We start from the raw sequence: 26,362 nt of genomic DNA on the forward strand, positions 1-26,362 counted from the left end.
GAACTGGGGATAGCAATTTAAACAAAACAATTATAATATAGTCCATGTATTTGGAAATCTTCAAATTTTGCAAGAGACAACCTTTATGCTTTCAAAGGATAAGTAAGACTTTTTCTTGTGGTATTAACACAAGATAGTTTTCACCTAGCAATGACAATTTAAAAAAAAAAAAAAAATAAAAAAAATAAAAATAAAAATAAAAAATAAAAAATAAAAAATAAAAATTTTAATGTCAAATGGTATTCCTTTGCTTGAAAATCTTATATTGTACCCCATACAAGGCAAGCCTTGAATAGTTTTATGATATTTAAGTTATTTAACAATAGTGTATTGTATTGTATTTTTTTTTTTTTAATTCATGTGCAACAAGCTTGTTTTATATTTGTTATATATTGCCATATAGTAAAATGTCATGTTGGTTTAATAGTATATTTACAATATAATATTCTCAATGTAATTTCAGTGTGAGTTTTATTTATATATATATATACATGAATATGAATTACATATCAAAGAATGTGACACATGTAGGTTTGTTTTCACATTGAGTTTAAAGTCTATAATACAATTCAATTTATTAACATATATGTTTATATTTACAAATGTTAATTAAACAATAATGTCTATTAATATTTATTGAGATTCAATTTACATATGAATGAGTGTTAGTTTAAATCTCATTTTCACATGTGTACATTATAGAAAAAACTAGGTAAGAGATAAGGTGGAATCAACTAAATTTCTATGCAAATAGCATTCATGCACATGGATAGCACTAAAATGTCATATTTGTTGCATTTCATGTTGTTTTACCTTGTTACATTATATTTTGTTTATAGTTTACAATATAATACTTTTTTTTTTTTTTTTTTGTGTGTGAATACATGAAGATTGTATGTGAATATTTTTTTAATTTCAAATTTAATAATAAAAAAATAAAATAATTTTTTAACTATTAAAATTGTATAAGTTAAGTGTTTTAAGATTTTTAAATATATTGAATAAATTTATTTAAATAATAATGATTTTAATTCAAAATTAAAATATAAACTATTCAATAAACATTGTTATTAATTTTTTTTAAATATTATTACTAAATTATTTTTTTTAAATGATAGAGAATTAATAAATTTAGAATCTCAACAAAATTCATAAAGACTTTGATTTTTGCTCCATTTCTATTAATTACAATAGTGAGCACAAAACAAACTCACCTAGAATGCCACAATTTCAGCCTCAATGGATATATTATTTTTTCCCAAAAATTGGGTCAATGAATATATTAATTTAGTTGTTGGGAAAAAATTGATTCCCTAACTTAAACCTATCACTAATTAAAGTTATATAGATTCAAAACAATGTCACCTTTCACCAATCCAAACTCCAATTTCCCTATATTTAAACTGAGCGACAGATACTAGCTACTACGTAGAACTTGTTTATAGTTTACATTGAGGTTTAAGAATATATTAATATAAAGAATAATTTTTAATTTGAAAAGGCTCACATTAACAAAAATAATTATAAATATGTAAAAAAAAAATTATACAATCAAATTATATACATTCATTTTTAGTTTATTTTAAATGCTCTATATTCCATATGCGGAATACATTATAGGCTCGAAGCCATTACACCAAATATCATCATGTCACTTATGGGAGTTAAATTTTGGCGAGGAGGATCCCAATCATTCCTTCCAATCACCTGAAATAAACCGAAATGACCAAATTTTATACATTCGTATTTATATTAAATATATAATATTAAATTTTTTCTAATAACTATTGAAGTGGGAATCCTTGGATGGGGTGTCAAAGATGAGACAAGTGGGGGTGCATGACCATCTATCCACCATGCGCACATGGTCAGGAACAGGGCCATATGCCACCCCAAGAATATCAACTCACCTTAATGATCTTTGCTCATTGGATTATGCCATTTAGGTTGGCCATGATGCGAAATCCCACCAGAACACACATGTTTTATGATAGGGTCTGAATGGAAATTGATCATTTTAATGATGTGCAATCTTAGAAGTTTGAAGTCATCAGATAGTCGAGTACTAATTCGATCTCCCAAGCATAACTCTCATCATTTGCAAAAGAGGTAATTTATTCTTAGCAAGGACCATTCTCAACATGAGGGAGATGTAAAATTTGGGATTAAGGCATTGAAGAGTGGTGCATTATCAATCTTCATGGCCTCAATTATCTTCCTTACGCCCTCTTGTTCGATGATGAATTTCTTCCCTCCCTCATTATTTTGTTTTCTATGTTGTTATTTCTTTTTGGGTATTTTCCTCTATGAATCCTCGAAGACTTGTTGTTGTTCACTCCCATTCCTTATGTCGAGACTTTCTCATCTAAGTCTCCTCTAGCTTCTATTTATTTAGTCTTAAGGGGAGTTTCACTCCATTTTGGTTTTGCTTCCTTCATTGCCTTCCCCTCTCACAATGTTCTTGTCCCTGGTTCCTCCCTATCTTGAGCACTAATTCTCCCTTCTCCACCACTCAAAGGTCTGCTTTCCCCTTCTTTTCTCCCTTTAGGGGTTTTGTTAGCCTTTATTTCCTAGTTGGTTCCTATCCATGATGCCATACCAATGTGTCAGGAATTGGCAGGATGTTGCTTACTATAAGGAGGAGGGGGGCTCTCACGCCTAGCAATGGGTAAAGAGTTTGGTGCAATGCTACCATGCCAATGCTCCAGAAACAATTTAATATGAAATTACTCAGATGGAACGTGACACAGTTGGTGAAAGAGGGTGCTTGGATGATGTGTTTTGGGAGAAATAACTAACTAGGTGTCTGGTACTAGGCATACCAAAGGTCCCTACAACTAGTACATGCACACAATTGATATTTAGAAAATCTTGGTTCCATATATGAACATAAAAAAATTCTCATGCAGCATGAGAATTACTTTAGAAATCTTTAAAAAATCTTGCCCCAATATGATTGTATAGCCATCCAATGCAACCACTATCAAGTCTAAATTGCCAAACCATTCCCCAACCTTCAAAGGTGCAAAATAAACTACTCTTATTGTTGGATTTACTACTAAGATCACCACCTTAAACATGGCCATGATGTTCTTAATCTTATGATGAAGTGTTATAGTAGTCCAGTCACTTATAGAGCTATGGTTTGCATCGATGTTTACCAAGGCTACCACCTTCAACCCACTAACAATTGCGTTCGCAAAACATAAACAATTCATGTATTCACCTCGTAAACCATGTTCATGGCCTTTTACCACAAACTTTCCCAAACCTAATGTCAAGACACACAAAACCTAAAAAAAGTGTACTTGGGTTACTCCCGAGGGTGTTGGCTTTGCCTTAAAAAATAGTTGCACCTAGACTTCCTCTGAGTCCTTTGACTTATTCTTTAAAGGAAAATCCATGGAAAAATTATCTTGGTAACAAAGGAAACAAGCATAATTATTGCCTTTTGCACTTGGAAAATTTTGGTTGTTTCCTTTCTATAATGTTGTTGTCATCCTTGGCATCCTTCCTTTTGAATGATCCTAGCGTATGTAGCACCCAAGTATCTACTTGGTTTGTCAGAGTTTACAACTTTTGAACCCAAGATTCAACCCATGCACTAATCTACTCTAGCTTCACCACATCTACCTAGTGGAATTCACAAATCTCATTGATCCCAAAGTTTCAAGTCCATTGCCATGCCTTCCATCTTGGTCTTCTATGACTCTTCTTGATTTTATGTGACAACCCATAAATGGGTTGACCCTTTAAGCACATTTGAAAAGCCCACTCAAACCTCAAATATTTGATTCACCTTGTTACCTCGAGCTTGCAACATTTTCAAAACAAGAAGAGAACTCACTATTTGATGCAAACAAACTACCTTAATTTCCTACTATAATAAGACACCGAGTCTATGTTTTCTAGCTTTCAAGCCACTCTTGTGGTCACTTTTCAACTCATCCAATGTTTGTTCATTTGCCTCAATTTCATTCTAATATGATGGAGAATGCTTTGATTTTCCTTACCATGGTAGTGATAATAATGAAGAGCACCAAAAATATCTCAAAATATACTTTGGTTCCACCTTTCATTCAAAACATTGTGAAGAGTATGCTATGATATCATTTTTCATGAACCTATAGTTTGTCCAAAATTTTCTTTAAAAACTCGAGTTTCTAGCAAGTCAGCGTTAACACTTGAGGTCATGTAGTATTGCCTTGCCTCGATTGTAGGAACCTAGCCAACTTGTGCCTATTACAACTAGTGACTACACCTCTTTGCTTAAGGTCTACCCATAACTTCGCCTTAAGCTACAACTTGTCAAAGGCAACTAAGTCCTACTTAACCAACTTCATTAATCAACAATAGGCACATGTCCAACCATGGCCTTTAAAACATGTCAACAATACTTTAACAATTAGCCAATATTTCAATACTTGGCCAATACAAGGAAAAACAAGGAACAATAACGTCCAATGCATAAAGATTCCATAAAACACATGTACAGGGGTATGTAAGGTAGGTGTCTTAACTTTATTTAAATGAAGAATGTTACAGATATACAACAAGGGAGTTACAACCTTCTACCTGTAACTTTATTACATATGCATAATGAGTCTAAGGATATATATCCTTTTGCCTAATACCCAATATAATTACACAATCCAACCTCTAAAGAAACCATAGGCATACATCCTACAAGTCACATCTTCTTCTTCTTCTCACTCGGCTAGTGAAATTCACCCTATTGTCCCAACCTTGAACTTAGTACAATTATGGAGATCCTAATACTCCATGTGAACGACCAAATGGATGCTTCTTACCTTTGAACCTCTAAAGCATCCACTTTTATATAATACTTGTCTTGCACTTACAAGCCCCTCCAAATCTAAATGGACCCATGAGCCCACATTTCCAACTTTAATTGTGCCCAATGGTGTCTCTACCCATTTTATAACCTATCATTCAATGTTGCATCCAAAGTACCACATGCCCAAAAAGTGTGCCCAAGGGCACCTAATAAGTGTGTGCCCAACAAGTGTGTCCAATGGATGTATTCTAAATGAGTGCTTCCCATGGTTGTTCCTCATAACTAGTTGTGCTAGAACATTATTTTTCCATTCATAACAACCCCTATGTGTGGACCACCCAATTCTTTGGGTTTGCTTGTAGCCTTAGCACGAAAGTATATGAAATGCAATTGAGTTCTATGTGCCAATGTTGTCCATCATGAATCATATTGGGAGATTCAAAGGGATCATCTACCATAAACTATACTTTTCCTTCCCTTACCATGTTCCCTTTCAAGCTTCTATTAGTGTTTCCAACCAATGTAGTCTACCGAGGTTTGAGTAACACCTATTCTAAGCAAGGGAACCTACATATGTCCATGATGAGCCTTACCATCATGTAAGGGTTCCCAAAACTAACTCTTCTATCGATCGACCTTCCATCATGTCCATTCATCTAGATCAATGGGGCCACTAAGTTGATCATATGGTGGATGATTCCAAATCCATTTAAGGTTAGGGGCTTATAGAGCATAGCATTCAACGAAGTAAAGGGACTACAACAAACGTGTATAAGCGACATCAGGTGAATGCCTTAGCTTTATTTTTTTTCCCTTGGAAAAATCTGGGAAGATCAACCCCGAAGGGAATCTTTTAAATCCTGTCGGTCAAACTAGCAAGGCCTAACCCCAAGGGCATCGAGGAGAATTGACGCTGTGACCTCCCAATCGGTGAGGTACTTAACAATAGGGACTCAACCAATTGAGCTAACCCTTAGGGCTTGCCTTAGCTTTATTGAATGAATAATGTTACAAATATACAACAAGGGAGTTGTAGCCTTTTGCCTACAACTATATTATAGATGTATAAAGAGTCAAAGGCAATATTCCTTCTTCCTACTACCCAATAAACTAGTAGAATCCCTAACCCTTGAAGTAATCACAACCCCACCTCCTATAGATCTTATATTCTTATTCTTCTTTCTTTGCCAATGTAACCTAGCCTATTGTGTAAATCCTAAAAAAAGCCATTTTTAAACCCCATAAAACTTTTAAGCAGATATTTCGGTCAGCCAAAGATAAGTCTGACCCTATGCTAGGTTTAGAGTTTTACCAAATTCCTTTTTCATGTGATAAGTCTTACATTGGCTAGACATGTTGTCCCTTCAAAGCCTACCTTAAAGAACATATAGTTGATACCAACCATCTTCGGCTATCAAAGTGTGCCATTAATGAGCCCTCTTTTAATTCTAAACAACTCATTTGTCTTGATCAATCTAAAATCTTACCCTCTGTCCTTTTTTACAACTCTCAAATCATTAGGGAAGCTCTTGAGATTGAGAAACACCCCAACAACTTCGACAAGGAAGATGACTATAAGCTAAGCCAATCATGGAAGTTGGTTATCCACCAGCTCACTCATTAAATTATTTTTACTGCCCCCCCCACCCCCTGCCCCCCTTCACTCAATCTTCTTCTTATTCCTTTTCTTTCTTATCCTCTTTGTGTTCCTTCCCATTTTATCCCTTTTTATCCTAATTTTTAGGAATTTTTTTTTATCTCTTATTCTCTCTTATACATACACACACACACACACAGATATATATATATATATATATATATATATATATAGAGAGAGAGAGAGAGAGAGAGAGAGATTTAATTTAATATTAGTCTTTGATTTTGTTTCCCTAATTTGACTCTCTTGATCCTTGTGCTCCATTAATTTTAATCCTTTTCGCCTCCTCATTTTATTCATAATTTTATTTATTTAACATATATTCCTGATTACTTATAAAATAATTTTACCCTTAACCTTATTTTAGTCCTTTAACGCCTACCTTGATTATTTTATTATTAATTCCTTAACAACTACTTGGTATTCTTCTCTATTAAACACTCCTCAACACTCATGTGATATAATTTTTATTTTTGGTCCCCAACGATGGGTGGAGTGTCCACCCAAAACGTCAAATGGATTAAAAATCCTCTACACAATTTCTTTTGAAAATTTTCTACAATACGAACAACTGTAAAAATATACACTCTCTTAATCCTAAACTTAGCACAATCGTAGATCTTCTTACATTGTTCATGAATAATGATGAATGGTCAATGTCGTAGCACATTTTAGATGTCCCCTATTTATACAAGACTTGTCATGTACTTGCAAGCCTCTCCATGCCTAAGTGGACCCAATTTCCCACATTGCTAACTTCAAATATGTTTGATGGTGCCACTGGCCCTTTTGTTACTTCTCCTTTGACCATCCAATGTCCAATGGTGCTACGCCGAAGGTGTCACATGCCCAACAAGTGTACCTAAGTGCTTCCATCAAGGGCACACCCGAACAAATAAATTAATGGATGTGTGCCTATGGATGTGCATCCAAAAAGTGCATCCCATGAGTGTGTTCCATGGATTCTCATGCCTGAAGGCTCTTCTACCATCCATCACAACTCCCCAATGTGGAATTCACAACTCTTGGGTTTGAATGTAGCCTAAGCACCCAAGTCTATATGAACTAGTTAAGTTCTCTATGCTTTTTTTTCTATCATATGTAGTGCATGTTTGAGGATGAGGTTGCTCACAACAAAACTCTTTTACTTTCCTTATCAAGTTTCCTTCCAATATTCTCTTGGTCTAATAAACTAATGTGAGATACCAAGGTTTGTGGAGCATCTAATCTATGAGCAAGGTATCCAACATGTAATTGGTGCACTTTGTCAATGGGTTAAGGCACTCCAAAAATGACTCTTCTATCCATCAACCTTACATCAAGTTTGCTTGTGTTGATTAGTGATCAGGAAGGTGATCATATGGAAGAGGTGTTTGAAGTCGTTCAGGGCTAGGCCTTATAGTTGGATTTTCAAAATAATTGGCATCTCGTAACATTGTTTTCGCAATAGTTTGCATCACTAGTTGTGGCACACCTATAATGCTAAAGGTGGATGTGAGGCATGTAACTTGGTGTGTAGGCTCTAAAACTAGGTGCATGCATTGCTATTTGAACAAAACATTGCTATAAATATCATTTCCCTTGGACTCCATAAGCGATAGTGCCCTTTTAGCACAGTTAGTATCTTGATACAATGGGTATCTAAAGATTGATGTGCATAACTAGGAACATTAATGTACTCTACACTTAATTATCAAATCTCTACTCAAATATATTTATACATATAATTGATAAATACTGATTATCATTAACCAATTCTACCAACTCTATTAAAAACTCACAAACTAAATATTATCAAATAAATATTTAATTTTAAATAAATTATCTACTTTAGAAAGGTGAGAAATTATATGACAATCCAAATGTGCATTTGCATTGAGTGAATTTTGAGCGAATTTTTAAAGAATCAAATTAAGGGGATTATATATGGTCTTCTTTCTAACTAACTCGAAGGTGGATATCCCATATAGGTATAGATTAGTACATAGATAGATGGAATGGTGTTATTATCACACAAATTACTAAAGATGCAAGGTTAGTTATATGCCATTAGATCTTGTTTGTTCCTATTTATCTTCATGTGCTTTAATTAAATTTTTGTTAAAAGTATCACCATATCACTATAAATATTTAATTTGTAAAATTTTACTTTTTGTTGTAAGCAATGTGGTGGTTTTATTCTTTAAAATTGCATGCATTAATTCAAAAAGCGAGTAAGTTGATAAGTAGATAAATTCAACCATTTTTAAGGGAAATTCTTAATTAAATTTGATAAAAATATTGTTAATTTAAGTAGGAATTTTGTTGGAAGTTATAATGCCACCTAATTGATGGGAGCTTTATGTATATAACTTTTCTTGATTGGGGTTTGACCCATTTAAGACGACAAATTTTGAAAATTTTGAAAAAATCATTGGATCACGACAAAACATTACCTTGCTGAAATGTAAAAAGAAGAAAAAAGAACTTGGAAGAGAGGTTGAGATTGTTCACTTGTAAACTCAATTCTACCGATTATCCCTTTATTTGGACTCCATTTAGTCCACCTTATTTTCTTTCATGGCCCTAAGTGAAGTTTGCTTCTATGATTCTATTTGGTGCTTTTTCCACTATACAACAATTTTTTCTATTATATAATGTCATCCCTTAAAACACGAGGAAGGTTATTACTTACATGAGATATCCACGAAGGTGGGTAAGGTGACATACATGAGCATAGTGATGGTAAGTTCATAAAATGTATTAATGGCTTGGTTGTCCCAACCCATCCAATAAAAACTTTTAATCAAGACTTTATGCTTGCCTTGAAGGGACAATTTTCCAATTCAATTAAAACTAGTTTAGGTATGATCTTTAACAACCTTGTAAAGAAATTAAGGACCCTACCTTTGCTCCAGGAAAAGTATTTTGCTAAGGTGGAGATGAAGTCATCCCTTAGTACCACATGTAAGGTCCTTTAAGTATGTTATAAGCATTAATCTTGGAAGGTCTTACTTAAGCTCTACTCATGTAATGTCTTTAACCTTAGTTAGAAGGGTCAATCCTAAAAGTTCTTATTTCATTTATGCACGTGTAGGGGCCTCTAGTTGCATTAGAAGGTTAGTATTATTCCTATTTGAAATAAAATGATTTTGAAATATTAGTTGGAAGGTCATGACCACCCCTTTTGTGATGAGGTGTTCTAAAAGACCATCCCTTCTCATGTAAGGTCTTAAAGGACCTTATTAGGTTGGGAATTGTGCATATCAATTCTTTAAGGTTAATCATGGTCAAAATAATAATTTTCTTAGTAAGCCCTTCACTGGTAGAGTTGGTCTTGATTGAAAATTCTACCTTTTGAAGAGTTGGTCTTGAAAAACTTTCTTGCCTTGATTGAAAGGGCAGTCCTTCAAAGAGTTGACTAGTAGTGTCCTATAAATTTGGTCTTTTCAAGTGAATGGCGAGGTCTTGTCTTATGGGTCAGTCCAACTATTAAATCCTTCTAAAGGAGGGTTGGTATTACTCTTAACTACGAAAGGTTTGTCCTACCTAGCCTTACCTTGAGAATAAAGGGTTGCACTTAATATCACCTAAGAAGTGTTGGTCCTCCTTCCCTTGCTTTGAGATCGAAGAGTTTGGTTGGAGAGGTAAATCCTAAGTGAGCATTATAGATTATTTTTCTTAAATTAAAATGTTGACTCTTTAAAATTACCTTTTCCGGTAGATAATAAGTTATTATCCTTCATTAAGGGATGATAGGCATGGAAAAGATTATTTTATATCCTAAAATAATACAAAAGATCAAGTTTTCTTGGAGTCCGTGGCACACAACAAATAATGAGTTAGAGGGTCTAGTATCCCTTTGACGTCTTTAATTTTGCCAAGAACTTAATCAAGACAAATTTGTAGCAACTAGGGGCTCAAATATAATAATTTTGGCACTTGGATTTGTGCAACCGCCCAACTCCCCTAGACTGAACTAGTTATGAAAGAACATCAATTCTTGAGAAGAGCTTTCATACAATCTGCTTTATCCAAGTTAAATACATCTTAATGGAGAAACTAGTGGAATGGTTGACTGGGGAGTTTGTGAACTGAGGGCTATTTATGGGTTTGGAAAGAAGCCCAAGAGAGAGTTTATTTCCCCCCATTCCATGCATCTCTTCCATAGTCTTATGCTCAAGGGATGGATCAAGCCACACGTCACGCCTCAAAAGAAATCGAGAAGTATATGTGCTTTGCATGTTTAATGTTGTGTCTCAATTTTGTGTTTCATTGAGGCTATATGTCTATGAGATAAAATTTGATGTCTATTGGAACCTAGGAGTTTGTACTGATATGCGAGTTATAACCATAATGGGATGTTTATAGAGGTCAAACATTAAGGTTTGTACTCGTATTGATATCTATTCCCTCATGTTTAGATGGGATCTCACTAATATATATGGGATTTAAACTATTATTCTCATTCTATCCCTCTATGTATTACTATATAGGTTTTTTCCTTCATGGGGACAAATTCGATTAAGACTAATGCAGGGTATTTGGATAATTTTAACATAGTCTCAAATCCCTACTTGTTCATGGAGTGGTGCACTTGCTACCCTACAAAATGAGGAGGATGTTAGTGAGGTTCATAATTGTGTGATAACATGCTTAATGGAGCTCACAACCATGAAGAATACATTATCTCCTACCATATAGAAATGAGAGGCTTAGAGTACCCAATTCAAGGGCAAGCACTCTTAAGTGGAAAAATCCAAAGAGCAATTGTACATTAAGATTTATAAGAACATTACGGTGCTTTATGACTAAGAAAACATGTCCAATGTGACTGTTGTCATCCTTAAAAGCTATATGACTATAATGGAAGCCTCCCTCGATTCTTCTCAAAACGTCTTGGGTCTAATGGTTGCACATGAAAACCTTTGATTTATGGATGCACAACGAAAAAGTTTTGCAATTGAAGATACCAAAACACATCTCAACAATCAATCAATACTTCTAGTTAGGACACCAATTTTTTCAAGTCAAAATCGTTTTATTCTAGTTAAATTATGCAATGTTTAACTTGTCTTTGCTAGGGAATCTTACTACAACTTATTTTTGCAAGTTTTGGAGCATGTGTATAAGTGGTAGGACTATCTAATAAAAGTTGCTATGGTACATTTATTTGTAGTTGGCATGTAAGGCTATCTAATAAAATCGACATCCATTTTTGTTTTTGATATACTTCTTTAAAAGGCCTTGAAAGTTCTTGAATATGTTTGAGAAATGTCTTATATTGTCAACTTAGTAATGTCTTGTTCAACCTTTCTAACGAAGTTGTTGTATTAGCTTAAATCTCAACCCAATTTGGCCTTACTTTGAAGGTCAACCCTTTGAAGTGTTGGTCTTAGAAGGACTTACCCAGTTATCCTTGATAAAGAGGTCAATCATTTTTAGGGAGATAAGGTTTTATTTGAGAGGATTTTCTAGTCCTCAACCTGAAGCATAGGTCAATAATGAGTCTAAAACTCCTCAGTTGTGAGCTCCCATCCCTTATGGATCCACTATCCAACTTTATCAAATAATTACCTTTTTAAAGGTGAAATGAAATTTGCTTTATTGTTTTCGAATTATTAAACATCATTTCATTATTATAATATGAATAAAATAACAAAATAATACTTACACTAACAAATTAAAAATAGTAATAACAAAAAAAACCAATGTTATCCATAACTAAAATACTTCAATATCCACCTTAATTTTACATCAACTTTATATAGATATATACAATAACTGAATGTAATAAAAATTAAAAATTAAGCCTACAGTAGGGACTGGATGCCTCAGGTAGAAAAGTTTAAATGTAAACTCCAGGCATGGGGAGTTAATTGGTTAAATATGGCAGGTAAGACAGTCCTCATCAAGGCTGTCCTTAGCAGTCTTCCGTTATTCCAGTTTGCTGTGCTTCTGGCGCCTAAGGGTATACTCCAGAAAATGGAACAATATATCAGAAATTTCTTTTGGAAAGGGGGTAAACACAATGAGAGAAGATTCCAGCTTGTCAATTGGGAGACTGTCCTCAAGCCTAAGATGGAGGGAGGGCTCAACTTCAAAAAGCTCCTTTACCAGAACATAGCAATGGGAGCTAAACTTCTATGGAGAATAATTGCGCCTAAGCCAGGCTGGGCACAGACAGCTCTCTGGCGAAAATATCTCAAAGGAGCAAGGTTGAGATGCTTAGACGGTCCCCTGCCTCAAGGAAATACGCCCTTCGTCAATCTTTGCTCCAAAGCGGCCCCCTTGATCCAATCAAAAGCCTATTGGGTTCCCGGAAACGGCAAAAAAAAAAATCTATGGAGGGACCGGATCATGGACCGAGATCCTATCGGAGATAGTCCAAATCTGAAGTCGTTGAAGGATCGTTTGGTGGCTGCAGGGAAGAATAAACTGTGGGACATCTCCACCTGGAATGGTGCGCAGTGGGCGGGCTGGAGCCTGCCGGATCTGCCCTCAGACCTGCACCAAGAACTCGCACACTTCCGCGATCTTCTGAATGGCATTGCACCTGTGCGCATTAACAAGAAGGACAGGCGAGGATGGGGCGTTCACTCTACGGGTTACACAGTCGCCCAAGGATATGCGTGTCTAGACGCAATCCCAAACGCGCCCATCGACCCGGCCCCGTGGAAAGCAGTATGGGGCAACCCCACGCTGCCAAAAATCGATATCTTTTGCTGGTTACTGTGCCACAGGAAAATTTTAACAGAAGACAAGCTCCAGAGGCGTGGTTTCTATGGACCGTCCAGGTGCTCGCTGTGCTATGACTCTGAGGAAAGCGCCACTCACCTGATTCTAAATTGTAAATTCTCAATTCAGGTCTGGAGAGAACTGATGGAGCATTGGAATCCCAAATTCGAGCTTCCAGCGACCATATCAGATCTGTTTGCCACCTGGAAAACTTGCTTTCCCGGACCCCCTCCCAAAAACAAAGGGATCAAAGCGGCCTGGGCATCACTGCTAAAAATTTGCTGCTGGCAGCTATGGCTTGAGCGCAACAGCAGAATCTTCAGGAGTCTCCATCACAATGCCAAGATAGTGGCGATCAAGGTAAAGTCCCAAATAAAAGAATGTCTGGGAGGTCACATAGACGACTCCAACCTCACCCAGTTAGACAAAGATTGGGGGTCCTCCTTGAACCTGAATTTTCAGCAAAATATCAGAAGCTTGGCTCCACCAGAGGAATGGCAAATAAGGGGAAAAGGCAGAGAGGACTTTCAAAACTGGATTCTCAACCAGAGGATGCACTCCCTCTTCTTCGATGGAGCAGCAAAAGGTAATCCGGGTAGCGCTGGAGCAGGGGGAGTAATTATAAACATAGATGGTGCAGAGATCCTCCATTTTCCCTGGGGATTGGGAATCAACACCAGCATCCAAGCTGAAGCATTTGCCCTCTTCCAAGGACTCCAATATCTTCAGAATCTGGAAATTAAAGAGGCCAATATCCTGGGGGACTCTGAAGTGATCATCAAACTGATGGTGACTGGCTCCATTCCACGAGATTTAAGACTAGCAAGACTGATCCATAGAATCAAAGGAATGACAAAGACGTTTCAAAAACTGAAATTCTTTCACGTGCTGAGAGACAACAACAAGGAGGCAGATCTTGAAGCCAATAAAGCTGCTCTGCTTTTGGCCGGAATTTTGAAAAGAGGTGGAGAAGAAGCCTGGGTTCCAATTCCCTAAAGCATTTCAGAAGATGTTTTTTTACTTAATTTTAAAGCTGTTTGTCTGTATATTTAAATTGGGGCAAATAGGAAATAAAAGCGCAACTGCAGAATCCAAATGGAAGTGGACAACAAGACTAAAAGATTCTCAGAAGGAAGAACCCAACTGGATAGTGCCCATATCTATTGTATTCAGAAGACTGGTATTTAGACCAGCCCATTAATACAACTCATAACCGTTCCTGTTAAAAAAAATAAAAAATTAAAAATTAAAAAGTTATAATTGCCATTTACTTTTTAGTGCAAGGGAGATGTGTAATTCCTTTACTACTTAATATGGAGTTAACACTTATTGATATTACAATCCAATATGAAAAAGATGTGTAACTCATAAGTGTTTAGTTTAACATGTGGTATTTAAAACAAAAAAATATTAACAACAAAAAAATATTTTAGTGGCAATCATAAATAAAATATTTCAACATCCATAAAATATTTCAATATGTCGAGTAAAATATTTCAACATCATAGAGAGAGAGAGAGATATTCTCTACCATGGATATATGCTTTCTACTTCCCAATACCACCAGGGATACATATATTTAAAATATACTAATAAATGTGGAGAATGTTAGTCATAAGTCAAATATTTCAATGTCAACTATGTTTATATTATATAAAACAAATGAAAAAAAAACTTGTAGTTGAAACATTTTATTGATGTGTTTCAAAATGAACGAGATGTATAATTCTTTCCATGTTGAGCATGGAGTTGATATGTGGTGTGTGTGAGAGAGAGAGACCAACATAGATCCATGTTAACAACAACCTAGATCCATCTTAACTTCGGATGTACCAAGCGTTGAAAGTGATCAAATATCTTAAGATGCAAACTTCTTTTAGAGTGAAAAATGATTTGATCCCTCTCGGAGCATGGTAGATCCGATCCTAAGTTAAGATGGATCTATGTTGGTTTAGTTAATTTTATGATTTTTTAAAGTCTTGGTAATGTGGATATTATGAGGTGAGTGTTTTGATGTCTATCAACGTTTACCAACCATTTTTATAGAAGTAAACTTTGTATTGAGTTTGAAATTTATTATTGAAATTCAACATAGTAACATTCACTCCTTTTAGATGTTCTCGTCATCAATTTGATGGTGTTCTAGTCCACCAAATTTATAATAAAAATAATATTTCACTTGTCTCATTATCGCCTAGTCCAAAAAATTACCATTTCAAAACTAATTATTTAAATTTAGTCATGACTAGAGCCTCACTTTTTTGGAATTTTGGTATATAATTACTCTTTGTCTTAAATTAATACAACATTCCATCTACTCATCATGGTAACTTTGTCATCCCTCCCCTTGTTTTCATTTCCCCACAGTTATCTCGAAGACTTACCTCACGCACACCAGATTTAAAAAAAATTAACCATAGATATAAAACATTATTTTTTAAATGTATTAAACCTTCAAACAATTATTGTGCCATACTTAGCCACCCAACACTTAAATTGTCGTCCCTCTAATGTTTTCATTTTCCCACCCCAAAGCCTGCCTATTAAATCATATTTTAATTTTTTTAATCATGAAAAAAAAACAAATTAACCTACAAAACTTTCAAACATTATAATAAACTTGCTAAAACGAACCTAATACTCAATCAAAAAATGTCTTCCTTATTCTTATAGTAAATCATACTTGAAATAAAATAATAAATTTCCCCTTTATATTAGTGGATAATTGACATTCATATATTTACTAATTAGAAAAGAAAATACTAAAATCACCTACCATTCATTGTGATTCCTAGCATATTAAATTAACATAGTAAATAAAACTTTAATATAATTAAATTCTAAAAAAACATATAAAAAATAAAACATTGATAAAGATGGATACTAGGATAATGACCAAAACCAATAATTTATATTTTAAATAAAATAATGTAAAAGAAAAATAAAACCTTCATGTAAATTATAATTTGATAAGTTTTTTCACCAAAATCTTTCATTTATATTTATTTTTCAAATTTCATTACATTTAAAATAAATAAATGATTTATGAAGATTGATATCCATGATATTCCACCAAAATTCATAGTTTAAATTTATTTATTTTTTAAATTAATAATTTGTATATATGGGGTTGAATTAAATCTATTAAAATCTACATTTTTATAATTAAAAACAAAAAGAACATAATTATCCAACCAACCATATGAAATTTAGGTTAATAAAAAAAAAACAGAAAATTTTAAAAGGAAAAATAAAACCTTTCATAAAAATGATAAGCATTTAAGATATTCAACCAAAATTTAAAATTTATACTTATAAAAAAAAATCAAACACATGAGGATATTCCACCAAAATATGTGTGAGACACTTGAAGATCCTTATTTATGAGAAAAAAATGTACCCCACATATAACCATTAACACCTTCCAATATGACAGACAACTCACTTATCTTATACTCAAAATCTATTTTAGTTCTTCTTTGATATTTTACTTAATAACTTTAATTACAAACCCTCCATTTTAATCAAAATTTATTTTAATTATTTCTTAATACTTTACTTAATAACTTTAATTACAAACCCTCCATTTTAATCCTTTAATCAAATGCCTTCTTCATTTACTCAGTCACTTTAATCATAGTTCTCACTTGATCAATTGCCGCCTTCATTTACTCAATCACTTTAATCATAGTTCTCACTTAATCAATTGCCTTCTTAGGTAATAAATTTACCGAGTTCAAGTGTCTTCAAAGAAACAAGGAATGATCATTGAGAACTTAATTACTTACCCAAATTACATCTGGCAAGCAAAGACTGGTGTTGTCATGTACATTAATCACTTAGTCAAATGCCTTGTTGCTATCAGGAAAAGAAACATGATAGGTAATAAATGTATCCAGTTCAAGTGTCTTCAAAGAAACAAGGAATGATCATTAAGAACTTAATTACTTACCGAAATTACATCTGGCAAGCAAAGACTGGTGTTGTCATGTATATTAAAAAAAATCGCAGAGGAATTCTAGCACGGAAATCTAAAAAAACAAATGAATGCATCATTGAATAATAATTGAAGTCTTACCTTATTAAATTCAACTCTATAAGCACTGTAAAACATGAATGAGGTTTATGCCTTTCAAAGAAGGTTCCTTTCAAGGTTTCATGTATTTGTTTAGAAAGGAAGCAATGAGCTTATAGGTATTTTTTGAATCACTAATAGCTTTAAAAAAAGAGCTAAGATATCATGGTAGACTTCAAAGGCTTCTTTTTGATGATTACTAATATTTAAAAAAAAAGAGCAGTTAAGACATTATAGTAGGTTTCAAAGGTTAACTTTTTTATGTTGTATTTTAAAGATTTTGTTAACTTTTTTATAACTTTTTTTAAATTAATAGCTATAAATTATCAGGAAAATGATGATAAAATTTATGTCTTTGATAAGTTAGACTAGAGAAAAATATTATTAACAAAATCATGAATTGTCAAAATTTGGAGCCAAAAAACCCTCAACGGTAAATTGACTATTTTACCTTTTTTTTTTGTTGGCTTAGCCACTGGGATTTAAACCTTGAATCTCATTTTTTGGTCATATCATGTTGATGACCAAATTTTACCATTTAATTTTATTGCGCAGACCCAGTATGACTGGATGTGTAAGTATGTCACGTCCTCAAAAAATAATAAAAATATCTTTTGCTAATGTCGACCACTCTTAAACTACATATAAATTTTTAATCTTATTTTTTTTTCTCGGTAAACTATACTAATATATTATATACAGAAGCAAAAAATTTACATCAAATCAAAACAAAAAAGAACCAGGCACCTGAGGTGTCAACCTGGAACAGCTGAGACTGCAAGGTCCAAAGGACTAGACCATTCAAAAAGAGCCAGCCCTCGCAGGGGCCCCAACAGAAAATCCGATTGATCCCGCGCAGGGGAGACAGACATAACCCAGACCATCAACAAAGGTGCTTGAACCCCATTCCGAACACAGACAAAATGCATACATAACGAAACTAAGCAAAGACAAACAGCGATAGAAGCCAAAAGACCAGACAGAAGAGCCACGTAGACCTTGAGCGAGGGCATCTCTATTCCTCCAGTTTCTCCTCCACTACCTGGCACCACCCGTAATCCTCCTCCTCCGCAGCAGTGGGGGCAGTGTCCATATGGATGTCTTCTGTTTTGCTGGTCCTCGCCTTCTGATCCAGAAGGCTTTTCGAGACATTCTCCAGGTCTGCAGCAGGATCCTTTGCTTCTTTCTCCGGGCTATCAGTATGCATCTTCCCACGATTGTCCAGAGAGTCATTGTCTTCCTGGGAAGCTTCAATGAACAGAACCGATACATGGGCACTGATCCGGGGGCTGTCCAAAGAACTACTGAAGTTAAAAATGGCGGAGCCGAAGGCGGGCAAGGAAGCAGAGTTCGGAGCACCAGCATCCATGAACTGACTAGATTGAAGGGGGTTAGCTCCAGTGGAGCGAATGCCATGGCAATGACAGCAGTGGGTAGAAGTATCAACAACGGGAGTGCGCGAAGTTCCTCCCCTGGAGGTGCCTCGACGGCTGAGCATGCGCTGTCGGGGCCTTACCATACTTGCAGGGACCGAAGGGATGAGACGCAGCTCCAGAGTGTGATACAAATCCTTCCCGGGAGAAATGCAGACAGACAGCGTAATGACCCAGACGAAGAGGCAGTTGCTTGGAGCTGCGCAGAGCACCTGAGGTTGCATAAACCTTCCTGAAGGAAAAACCAGAAACATACCCTGACCCAGCGCAGTGACATAGTTTTTAATCACAACGACCTCACCTCGGAACCCGTCCGCCATAACTGCAACCTCCAAGCGAGCCGAATAGCTGTGCAAGGCATTAACTCTCCTCTGTTGAATGACCTTATACCTACTTCCACTCATACCGATACATACTTGAGCCCAAATGTCTGCCCCGTGATGGCACATGGCTTGCATGTGGGCAGTGTTAAACTCCCGTCCCATCCGCACTATCACCCGCATCCGGGGGAGAAATTTTTAATCTTATTAATGGACTAATATTAATTATTAAAATATAACTATGTATTTGAATGGATATTAAATTATCTCATGTTTTTAATAGTTAGTTTATCATATACCTGAATTTGAATGGATCATAAATTTACCAAATTAGGTAAAATTTTAAACATTTTTACTTAATACTAAAGCCAATGTCATTTCTTAAATCGAAAGAAAAAGGTTAATTCAACAAAAAGAATCTAAAATTTTACTCCAAAATATTTTAATATTTTTTTTAACTAAACATTTGTAAAATGAATCTTTAAAAGGAAAAGCCATATCCTAATCTTTAAAGACATAAATATTTCTACATTAAAGTTGTAATATTTGAAAATATTAAGTTGATGTAGTTTTATTATAAATTTTGTTATCATGCCATGTAAAAAACATCATTAAATATAATATTGATTATTGATATTATAATATTAATATTAATATATTATAGTATTAATATTATTAAATTTAATAACTTTACTTTAATGCAATATTCAATTTAATATAATATTCAATTTGTTATATTATAATAAATATTAAGATACCACCAGTGTAGATCCATCGAACAGATCTATCATGAGTCTCGAGGGATCAAATCCCTTTAGGTGTAAAGAACTTTGCACCTCATGATAGATCCAGTGTTAGAGGGATCTAAGCTGGTTTTAAATAATTTTATTTAGATAAGATAGCATAAAAATAATATAACATGATAATACAACATAACCCAAAGGGTAAATTGACTTTTTACTGTTTTATTTTAACTTTAAATTTATTTTATTTTTATTTTTATGTAATTTAACAAAGTCAAAATGTTTAGATAACATAACATAATAATAATATAACAAGACATTACAACATCTCTTCCATATTTGGTTGGAAATAATTTTATTTAGATAAGATAGCATAAAAATAATATAACATGATTATACAACATAGCCCAAAAACCTCAAGGGTAAATTGACTTTTTACTGTTTTATTTTAAATTTAAATTTATTTTATTTTTATTTTTATGTAATTTAACAAAGTCAAAATGTTTAAATAACATAACATAATAATAATATAATAAGACATTACAACATCTCTTCCATATTTGGCTAGAGAGGCTCTCTTTTAGACACAACTAGACCTATAAGTGTCAAGATGGATCAAATCTCTAGATGTGCAAACCCTTTTTCATGTTTTGAAAATAACAATAACATAATAGGACATTACAACATCTCTTCCATAATGAAGAGCACTCTCAGCCCAACTAGGCCTATCAAAGGTCAAGAGGGATCAAATCTCTAGATGTGCAAACCTTTTTTCATATTTCACATTTTAAAAGAGAAAGTTTACATTTCGAGAGTTTTGATCTCTCTACATTTGATAAATATAAGATTAGCATAAATCTATATCAATGATATTTACACTTTTATATTTATAAGAAAAACAAAATTTAATAAAAAACAATTTATTTATTTATTTATGAGATAAACATCTATAAAAATTTAAATTAGTAACTTTTTATATAAAATGCTTTAACCTAACACTCATTCACCATACTTATAAACCAAAAAATAAATAAATAGATAAAGTATTATTATAAAAACGATAGCAAAAGAATAATATCATATTAACGAGAACAAAACCAAAATCTAGAAAACCAATTAAATTATAAAAAAAGCAATACATTCATAACATCTAGACCTAATACTCAAATGACTTTAATTGTACTAAAACTCTTTAAATAAACACAATGTTGCAATGCATAATAACCGAATAAATAATTGTAAGGTATACTTTCTGCCAGCTCCGGGCTTCTGGCATCCTCAGGTTTTTTTGGGGAAATCCTTTCCCATACAGGAATTCTTCTTTCCTGACTTATGGTTTTTTCTATGGCAGCATAGTTGGTTTATCTTGGATCTTATTTTCTGTTTCATAGCTTTGTTTTATCTTTTTTCTTATGCAATATATCAGATTGTTTTTTATGTTTGGGTTGAGCAGGCATCATTTCAAACTCTCCGCGCAACAGGATTGTATATGTGTTCTCATTTGAGAGTTGGTTTTTTTGCATATGTGTCGGTTGAGCAGGTTTCTTCTGAACTCTTGGCGTTTCTGGGTGGCATTTGTGATCCTATCGCCTGCTGGCTGCGGACTATTTTGATAAGATCTTGTTTTTGTATATGGTTTATATGGACTTGGTCTCATCTAGGGGCAAACGTGTTTCTTTTATGTCCTATCTCAGTGGTTTATAAAGGCCTGATCATGTTTCTGTTCAAAATATGGCTAGGTTTATGAGCAGTTTCAAATCTTGCACTTCAGAAAACATATTTCTATATTTGGGATGAATATACATTTTAACCTTTTTTATATTTCTTATATAAATATAATTATGCTTTTTCTGTCTTGGAAAAAACTTTCTGCCAGCTAATAGTGTTGATGTTGAAGAAACTGCATGTGCAATAACGGGTTTAAAGAATTTCAAACCCACACCTGTGCCCACCATCTGCTGAAGAGACAAGTTAAGATCCCTGTCAACCGTTGGATTAAGTCAACCACAATGAACAAAGGAAATCCTAACAATATGCATGGAAAAACTGGACTAGCCGGCAAAAGGCGTCATGTCAGCCGAAGCTAGTCTTTGATTTTGTTCCATTCTGAAATTTATAGTCACGGGCAGCCGTAGGCGGGCAACAATTACGCAGCTTGCTGTGCTGATATAAGCTAGTATATTTGTTGTGGGATTTAACAATGTATATTGTGGGATTTAACAATGTACATATACAGTTGTTACGTATTAACTATAGGTTGCAAGCTGTATATTTGTTACTTCAACAGTTGTATTTTTAAAAAATGATAATTGTTATAGCAGGAGATACATCTCTGAAAAATGATAGTCACATGACACATGAGAAATTGCTGTGCCAGGTTAGAATTTCAAAACAAATCCACCAGTTTTTACACTTCTCTCGCCCATTTTTACAATTTCAAAAAGATCATTATAATTTTGCAAAAAAATTTCACTGTATTTGACTAACAAATCATGCCATAACCGGCATCAAATTCCACCATGGTGCCATCTTTCACAGGGAACCAAACTATTTCAATGGAAATGTTGTTTGTTACCTGGTCTGGTAAAACATTCATTGGAAATATAAAGTTAACAACACTTCAGTGGCTGCTAGTTTATTACAAAATTATGATTGGTACCTCGCCTCATTCATGTAAACTAGCTTATTGTTGGACTCGAACCATAGGCCTTCTCGGTCGATTACCTCTATCTCAATCCTTTCTATGCCATGAATTTCTGCATTTTGCCTTTTTGTGATCGAAATTTTGCAAGTTTGAGCCAGATTTTACAATATATTCACTGACAACTTTCTTTTGTGACAACAAGAGCCACTCAGTTCAGCCCTTACAATATATTCACTGACAACTTTCTTTTGTGACAACAAGAGCCACTCAGTTCAGCCCTAGGTAGTTGTGGCAATCTGGAAAGTGAGACGGGTGGCTTCGCAAGGAGGAGAATGTTAAAATAAGTTAATTATTTTTTTATCTGGTTAAAATTAGAAACTCAGTGCACTGAATGTTGAGTCAAGGAGTTAAGTGATAGACAAATTTAATATATTGTTGCATGTCAAGTTATTTTAGGTAAGTCCCTAGTTGGAAACATATAAATATCCATCACCGGGTTCATTGTAATCATCAAGTTTTGTGTGATCGGAAACATATAAATATCTTTCACCAGGTTCATTGTAGACATCAAGTTCTATATTAGCAATGGTCTAAATAGATGGAAAAGGTCTGGGAACTTCACTTGCAACACATACAATGAGGCAAATGTTGTTGACTATGTGAAGTGTTCACAAAGCTTGATAGAAAAGATAGATGAAGTTAAGATTGGAGAGCATATTTGGGACTTATATAAGCCAATTTATATAAAGTTATCATGGTTGGAAGAAAGACAGAATGGGAGAAAAACCCAATGCTCTCTGCAATCACTATCAAAGGGAAAAATTATTCTAACACAAGAAAATTGTACTATCTTCAAAACAATGTTAGGGAGATTAATTCAAAAGGAGAAAACTGGTTTCAAAAGCTTCAACAATCATGAGTTAACAAATATAATCCAAAGTGCACTTGCGAAGTGCAAAAGAGAAAAAAAGGAAATTCGAATCAAGTTGTTTTCTTTTAAATGCTTGGTTTGATGAGGAATGCAAAATGGCAAGGAGAACCTTGAAAAAGGCAGGCAAGGAGAAGATGAATGTAAAGTTATATAAGCAAATACTAAAAAGGAAAAAAAAAACGAGTTCATGCAAACAAGGCGAGAAGAGTTAATATATCTAAGCAAGAATAACCCAAAGTATTTCTGGCAGGAACTTCAACTAAGGAGAAAGCAAATCGAAAATAATATTGCAGCCAATCAATGATTTGAATATGCAAAGCAACTCTATAAGAAAGAATCAAAGGCAGAGTCTCCCTCCAAGATTAACACAACTACAAAGCTCTTTACGTTACAGGAGGTGGAGATTGGAATTAAGAAGATGAAAACAGGGAAGGCAAAGGACTTGGTTGAGCTTCAAGCATAGTATCTAAAATGGGGAATGAACACTCTTGCACCACACATCATGGAAATATTTAACAACATCATTCAACAAGGATTCCCAAGGGACTAGACAACTAGCCTAGCAATACCCCTTTTTAAAAGTGGAGACATTAATAATCCTTCCAATTATAGAACCATTATGATCAATCCTTTGTTTGCAAAGCTTTTTGGCAGCATGGTAGAAAATAGAATCAGTAAGTGGGCAGAAGTAAAAGAAAAGAGGGAAAGAGGACAAGCGGATTTTAGGCCGAAGCATTCTACAGTGGATCATGGTATCACGTTGAGACACATTGTTGAAAAGGTTTGGGAGGACAAAGAAGAAGCATTTTGTTGCTTTGTTGACTTCAAAAAGGCATTTGACACAGTCCCTAGAGATAAGTTGTGGCATAGAATGGAAGAACTTGAAATTCATTTCCATTATAGAGCCGATGTCCATAAACTTTATGAAGAGGTGAAAGTTAAAATTAGAACCCCAACAGGGATTTCATAAAGCTTTAGAAGTGACATTGAAGTCAAGCAAGGTTGCCCTCTATCTCCTACTCTTTTTGGCTTATATATTGATAAAGTGGAAGAGTGGATAAATCTGCAAGGTGGAGATGGTGTTCGGTTGGGGGAGTTTGTGATAACGCTTCTTTTATATGCAGATGATCTTGTATTAATTTCTAAACTGATCCATGGATTGCAAATGCACCTATATGCCCTTGAGCATTTTTGCAGAGAAGTGGGGATGCAAGTCAATACTAGCAAGACCAAAATAATGATTTTCTCTAATAAAAAGAAGTGGAGCCAACATACGTTCTTCTTTGAAGGCAACATTCTTGTAGAAGTAAATGAGTACAAGTACCTCGGGATTGATTTCAATAACAAACTTAATTGGGAAGACTGTAGAAAGAAGAGAATTTTAGGAGGGTGGAAAGCATTATATGCTCTTCAAAGCAGATGTAGAGAGACAAAGTTATGGGATTGGAAAATAGCTAAAATGCTTTTTGGACTCCTAGTTTGTTCAGTGATGTTATATGGGTGTGAATTGTGGGCTAGCAGCGCCGCTGTCTCAAAATGGAAACAAATTGAGAAAATCCAAAAACACTTGATCATGAGCAAGTTCAAAATAAAAAAATTATGTATCTTATGAGATAATTTTGAGTGAAATAGGAGCAACTCCCATTGAAGCAATTGCTATGGTGCGGCTCATAAGGTATCTAAAAAGAATTGAGCAAATGGGAGTAGGTAGATGGCCTAATGTTATCTTCAATAAAGGCATGAGCGAAAGAAAGAAAACATGGGTGAAACAAAACTACATATGGATGCAAAAATGGAATATCTACCTCAATGTCTGTCCCACAAATAGCAAGGAGCTAAAGGATTTTGTTATGGAGAAGTTTCGTAAACGGGTATGGGGAAAAGAGTTGGGTAGAAAGAAGAAGTACTACATTGAGGTAGTCAACCCTACGTGTGATCTACAACAAAAATAGTTTATTGGAGCTAGCATTCCGTGGAGGGCAAAGGTTCTCATTGCTCAATTAAGAACCAACTCACATCAACTTCGGTGTGAAACATGACAGTGGAAAGGCCTAAAGAAGCTTGGGAAGAATGGGTGTGTACATTTTGCACATCCGGGGCAGTAGAATCAGAAAAAACATTTCATTTTGGAATGTGATGCATTCATCAGAGAAAGTTATGGAATATGCTAGCATTGGTTTCTTGACATTGTATTTTAGTGAGGAAATTGTTGGAAAGTTGGTCCAGCTCATCATCAATTTGAACAAGAAAATGATTGAATTCTAAAAGACGAAAAATAGGGAACTAATAGTGCCATAAACTATTTTTATATCATTTCATAGAAAAGCCGCAACTCGTGTTTTTTATGTGTGAAATTAGTATTTTGGCTCATCTATCAACTCTCTCACACCCTGCGTTGACTACGGCAAACTTAAGATTCGTTGATTTTTTGCAATGTAAAGCTGGTCGAGTCTGTCGAAAGACGCGCCTGCGTTGACTACGGCAAACTTAAGATTCGTTGATTTTTTGCAATGTAAAGCTGGTCGAGTCTGTGGAAAGACGCGTTGGTTGATGGTTTCCAACATATTCGAAATCAAACCTCATTTCAATGCATAAAGTGGAGCCACGTGGGACCGGTGGCTCACTTCATACGTAGCGTTGAAACTATTCAAAAGCTTTGTTTTAAGTGGTGAGTTTATATAAAGGATTCGGAAAGTGTTTTTAAGGCATTTTATAAAGTGTTTTTTTTAATAATTTTTAAAAATAATTTTTTTATAAAGCCTTTAAAAAAGAATTACAAAAGTTTTATATATATATATATAAAAATAATATAAAAATAATTTTTATATAAAAAATATTTAAGGGTTTTGAAAAAGCAAAAGAAAATAAAAATGGAAGTGTGTTTTTATTTTTTTGAAGAGAAGTTTTGAAGAAAGATGGTTTTCTCAAATTTTTAATCCCAATTTTCACCGTTTACAGGGAAGGATTATGATGTGTGGGCCATTAAGATGGCGACCACGTTGCAGGCTCATGATGTTTGGGATTATGTCCAGTTTGGGTTTTCA

At 34.3% G+C, this 26,362-nt stretch overlaps 1 protein-coding gene across 1 annotated transcript in view; it reads left to right on the plus strand.

Annotated features, from left to right (window-relative positions):
• The window catches only part of LOC149154064 (bifunctional UDP-glucose 4-epimerase and UDP-xylose 4-epimerase 1-like), a 30,040-nt gene extending 8,540 nt beyond the window's left edge, over positions 1-21,500 (plus strand). The window contains exon 3 of the mRNA XM_089445742.1: positions 21,284-21,500. Within this exon, the coding sequence (XP_089301868.1) occupies positions 21,284-21,356 (73 nt within the window). The 3' untranslated portion in view covers positions 21,357-21,500. The remainder of the gene's footprint in view (positions 1-21,283) is intronic.
• Positions 21,501-26,362: the final 4,862 nt, after the last annotated feature.

The sequence above is a fragment of the Pinus tabuliformis genome, chromosome 9 (assembly GCF_031772625.1).
Source record: "Pinus tabuliformis cultivar Carrire ecotype Pingquan chromosome 9, CPIR1, whole genome shotgun sequence".
In the NCBI taxonomy this organism is placed as follows: domain Eukaryota; kingdom Viridiplantae; phylum Streptophyta; class Pinopsida; order Pinales; family Pinaceae; genus Pinus; species Pinus tabuliformis.